The 4,804-nt window shown below is 53.6% G+C and overlaps 1 protein-coding gene across 1 annotated transcript; it reads right to left on the bottom strand.

Moving 5' to 3' along the window:
* Positions 1–283: 283 nt before the first annotated feature.
* Positions 284–1,210, bottom strand: LOC138072484 (melanoma-associated antigen B1-like). The gene has a single exon (XM_068963526.1). The coding sequence runs from the start codon at positions 1,208–1,210 to the stop codon at positions 284–286; it is 927 nt and encodes a 308-aa protein (XP_068819627.1).
* Positions 1,211–4,804: the final 3,594 nt, after the last annotated feature.

Genomic DNA, 4,804 nt, shown 5'->3' with positions numbered 1-4,804 from the left:
TAACAAAACTGTCATTTGTAAACGTGGATTCTGAATCTAAACATTCTAGGACACGAAACAACATTTGAAAGGTAACAGGGTAAAACAGGAACACAAAGAAAATATATATTATGACTTTTCCAGGCCTACTTTAGCCTCTCACTTCTTAAAAGGTTGGCAGTATCGGTCAAACGAAGTGAAGAAGCTGCCTGAGAACTCACTGGGCACTGGACGGATCTCTGGGTGGGAACCTGGAGCGGGCAGTGGCCCTGGCAGCAGCATGAGATCTAACTAGAGATCTGCCTCAGGATCTCTTTTCCTCTTCTCTCAAAGCTTCTGCATAATGGAATGGGAAAGCACCGGGGATGGTACTATTGATCTTGGCCAAAAACTCCAGCACCTTCATCTTGCTGGTTTCAGTGTAGGCTCTTGAGCCCCACAAGAACTCATAGCTCAGGGGATCACTGTCGGGAATCTGACGATACACCAGGTAATTCTGCTGCACCCATTCTTCCGTGATGAGCTTCCTGGGATCCCCAAAGATTACATGCTGCTTTCCATCATAGATGCCCAGAACATTCAGGAACTCCCAGACATCAGCCTCAGAGGCGCGGTTGCCATTCAGGTAGATCACACTCAACAGAGGCATCAAAAGCCCATTCTTCGGCAGCTCACAGCTGCTGCTCAGCACCTCATCACTAACAAGGCCTATCTTGCTGACCAGGGTATAGGAGTAACCATTCGGCTTGACTTCCTTCAATTCAAGGCCAAAGGCCAGCTCCATGCACTCAGCTGCTCTCCTGAAGATCTCGGGGAAGCGTGTCTTGTACCTTTTGTGAAAAAGCTTCAGCATATCTACCCTCCTAATGGGCTCTTTCATCTTAAACTTCTCAAGCAGGAAATGTATCAACACCACTGCCTTCTTGGTCAGAGGATCTGGAGGAGTGGTCTTAGCAGAGGTTGAGGCCTGGGAAGAATTTTTATGTCCCTTAACTTGGCGCCTGCCACGTGCTTTAGATCTTGGATGTGAAGCCTCTGCAACAGGAGAGCTAGTGGCTTCAGCTCCCTGAGGCTTCTGGCCTGCATCAGCAGTGGGGGGGCCCGGGGGCGCACTCCCAGAAGTAGGGGCGGGGGAGGCAGCAGCCTGAGCATCCCCGAGATCCTTGGTCTCCATGCGTGCCTGGCGGCGTTTCTCACGCGCACGGCGCTTGCTCTTCTGCCCCCGAGGCATGACTGTCAGCAGGCACAGCAGGCAGGGGAGCAGGCAGGCAAGTAGGTGATGCTGGCACCTGGAGAAGGGAAGATGAGTGGATGAGCTCCTTCAGCATGGAGGGAAGGCTGCTCTGCCCGTTTCCTGGAGAGCCCTGCTCCAGGAACCGCTGGCCTCTTGTTCTTGGTCAGCCTATCCCCTGAGAACCCGGTGTAAGAAGTGAGCGTGCGCCAGCCTCAGCCTGCCTGTGGCTGCCTCCAGGGACAGCAGAGCCTGGGAGTGGGGCCCCCTCTGGGTCCCTTCATTCACACACACAACTGTCACATCAGCTCTTAGTGGGGCCGGGACCCCTGCCATGTGCCACTTGAAAGGTGATGCCTCAAAGCTCCCTGGGACCCATGAGAAGGAACTGAGTCATGGACACTAGGGGTGGATGGCACTGGCAGTTCTGGGGCCTGCTCTGTCCTGAACTCGGTTCTCCACCATTCAGGGTCCTCATCTTGTCAACACCAAGGCCGTGGGCCCCTCCCTCCTGCCTCTGGTGCCGCCCCTTCAGGTGAAGAACCTCAGCTCCCTTAGAAATGACACAAAGAAATGAGGAGGATCAGGCAAGACTCTAGCGTTCATTTGATTAGCTGGAAGGGGGAGTGTGCTACCTTCAGTCCAAATTCGCAGTCCCCACTTTGACTCCTGGGAGGATCTGGGGGCTCCTTTCTCTCCTGGCTTGAGGACCTTTCCTCACAGCAAGGCCAACAGCTCCCTGAGATCGAATGGGGGAAGCCAGGGTGGCCCTACCTGGCCTTACCACCCATGGTCTCTGGGGCCTGGAGAGCTGCAGCAGGAGGCTGAGGCCCTGTAATGGGTCCCCAGATTTTACTCAAGGAGTCTAAGATTCCTTCCTCTGCTGACCCATTAGACTAAGGCACTCACTTCCCTGTTAGCTGTGAGTGAGGCACACTTCTGCCTGCCATGTATGCCTGGGGGCACCAAGGAGTGACAGTGAGAGGAATTCTGGGAGTTTCCCACAGTCCTCAGCATCTTCTCCGTGAGTCCTGGCAAATGTTAGAAATTCTCCTTCTGCTGACCTGAGCACACTGAGGTTCCCAAGGTGAAAGAAAGTGTGAGCCACCTCCTGTCACCCCTGTCCCTGACCTCCCTGGGATGGCAGCAGGGGCTGGACTCTCTGGGACTCCACTGTTCCATCATTGCTGGCCGTCCTCACCTGGATGGGATCTATGCTCCTCTCTTAGTCCACCCTGAGTCTTCTGGCCTCAGATCAAGGCCCACATCTCCCTGAGTTCCTGGGGCTGGAAGTGAGGGGTGACATCTGGCGACCTCTGCCCGGGGTGCCCCAGGGCTGACAGGGGCTGGGACTTTGCGGGCCCCCACTGTTCTGGGTAGGTGCTCATCTAAGTCATCTCTCTGGGTCCTTACTGTGACTCTGTGACTCCTGGCAAGACCAGGAAATCGCTGTCTCGACTTGAGATCTCTCGCCTCCTACTAAGGCCCCCATCTCCCTGAGACCCACTAAAAAGCAGCAACATTTTCCCGATCTCTAGCTACAGCTGTGTGTGGACTCCTGATGCAGACAGTCAGGAAGAGATTCTGCACTGCCCTCTGTTGTCGCAGGGTAGCTGGATGGTCCCCTCAATTCTTAGGTCCTCTTCTGGGCTCCTGGTACTAGCTGCAAATGCTCCAGTGGTGGACCTGAACCCATACCCCCATCAACGAGGTTCCTCACCTCCTTGCAAGACTCTGGGCAGAAGCAAGTGGGGGTCATCTGGTCCCCATGCCTGGGTCTTCCAGGTCTGAGAGGGGTGATGTGACTATGTGGTTCACTTCCTCCTGGGTGGGGTTCTCGCATGTTCACTCAGTGTTACCACTGTGTCTCCTTTTAGGAACCGGGCTTCCTCCCTATGTTGAATGAGGCCTCACCCATCACACTGAAACCCCAATGTCCCTGAGACCATCCTTCGAGGAAATGAGAGGGTATCTCAGCCTGAGAGCTCTAACCCGGCTTCCCAGGGTGACGGCAGAGGTGGCACTCTGTGGGCTCCTCTGTTCTGGGGGAGTCAGTTGTCTCCTTCCTCACATAGAATTGGTGCCTCAACATCTGTCATGGCCTGGGACTCCTTGTTTTCTGCTGACTTGGGCAGCCAGATCTGAAACCAAGGCCCTCATCTCCCTTGGACCCCACAGGCAGAAGTCAGGGGCACCAGAACTGGCCAGCTCTGTCCTGGGACCCCAGGGGCTGACAGCAGAGGCGGCATCCGATGTGGCTCTCTCTACCGTGTATGGATCTTCCCCTCGACTCCGCATCCTTCCTGGGATTCTGCCCTCTGTCAATCTGAGCCCAAAACCCTGCAAAAACGGTCTTCACCTTTCTGGGACCAGAGGTGACAGAGTGAGCCACATCCTGCCAAAACTGATTTGGGGCTATGCTGCTAACCACAAGGGCAGGACTCTTGACCTCCACCCCTGCCCCAGTTCTGGAGTCAGGGGCTCCCTCAGTCCTCAGGATTCTGGCCTCCAGTTTGGGAGTCTTCCCTCTGCTGATCCGAGTCTACATGCCCCAGAGCAAAGCTCTCACCTCCCTGAGTGGCTAGAGGAGATGCTGGGGGCTCCATATCCAGCTACCTTGTTTGGGGATGCCCAGATCTGAGAGCGGGGCTGCTCCTTAGTGCAGCAATCCGCTTGGATGCCAGGCCTGCTGACTAGCACTGAAGGTCCTGGCTTGACTCCTCCTAAGGCTAAAACTCCTCCCTATGCCTAATGGGGTTACCTTATCTATCTTTCTCTTTACTTACCTTTCACACCTATTGATTTTATTATGTAACTGGTAGTTTGTACATCTTAATCTTCCTCATCTATTTCTCTCCTCCCCCACTCTCTCAACCCTAACTCCCATCAATTACCACCTCTTTTTTTTCTCTGCATCACAACTGTTTCTGTTTTACAGATTTCTCATAGAAGTACAATCATATAGTTTCTTTTTCTCTAACTTATTTCACCTAACATACATAATACTCTCTAGGTCCATACCTTTTTATATAAATGCCTTTCTCTACCTGAACGTCCCTTACTCCCAATGCTTGCCACCACCCCCACCACAAAAATGACGGGTTCTCTCAGCCTGAATTACTCTATGGTAATTTGGACCCCTATGGTAGGAGTCCAAACCTTCCCAATCTAATGCCTAATGATCTAAACTGGAGTAGATGTAATAAAAACAGAAATAAAGTAACAATGTAATGTGCATCCCAAAACCATCCCTTCACCCTAACCCACCCTACTCCCATGCCACCCCACCCTTCCTTGTCCACCCCGTCGTGCCCCATCCCACCAGCTCACCCCACCCCATGCAAAAACTGTCGTCCAAGAAACCAGTCCCAGGTGCCAAAAAGATTGGGGGCTGCTACTCCAGGTCCCTGCAGCAGTGGCGGCAGGAGGGGCCTCTGTGCAGTCACCTCTTTGGAAAGAGATACCCCTGTGAGCTCTGACGGCCCCATCTTTTCACCTTTTGAGAACAAGACTACTCCCTTCACCTAAAGAGGCCGCCCTCTTTAAACAAAGCTGCCTGACCCGCTGCGGCCCTCCACATGGCAACTACAAGAT

Source organism: Capricornis sumatraensis, unplaced genomic scaffold (assembly GCF_032405125.1).
Source record: "Capricornis sumatraensis isolate serow.1 unplaced genomic scaffold, serow.2 scaffold52, whole genome shotgun sequence".
Classification (NCBI taxonomy): domain Eukaryota; kingdom Metazoa; phylum Chordata; class Mammalia; order Artiodactyla; family Bovidae; genus Capricornis; species Capricornis sumatraensis.
The sequence above is the reverse complement of the archived record's forward strand: the minus strand, read 5'-3'. Positions and strand labels throughout refer to the sequence as shown.

Coding starts and splice junctions, on each gene's coding strand:
- LOC138072484 (XM_068963526.1), bottom strand. CDS start 1,210: ATGCCTCGGGGGCAGAAGAGCAAGCGCCGTGCGCGTGAGAAACGCCGC.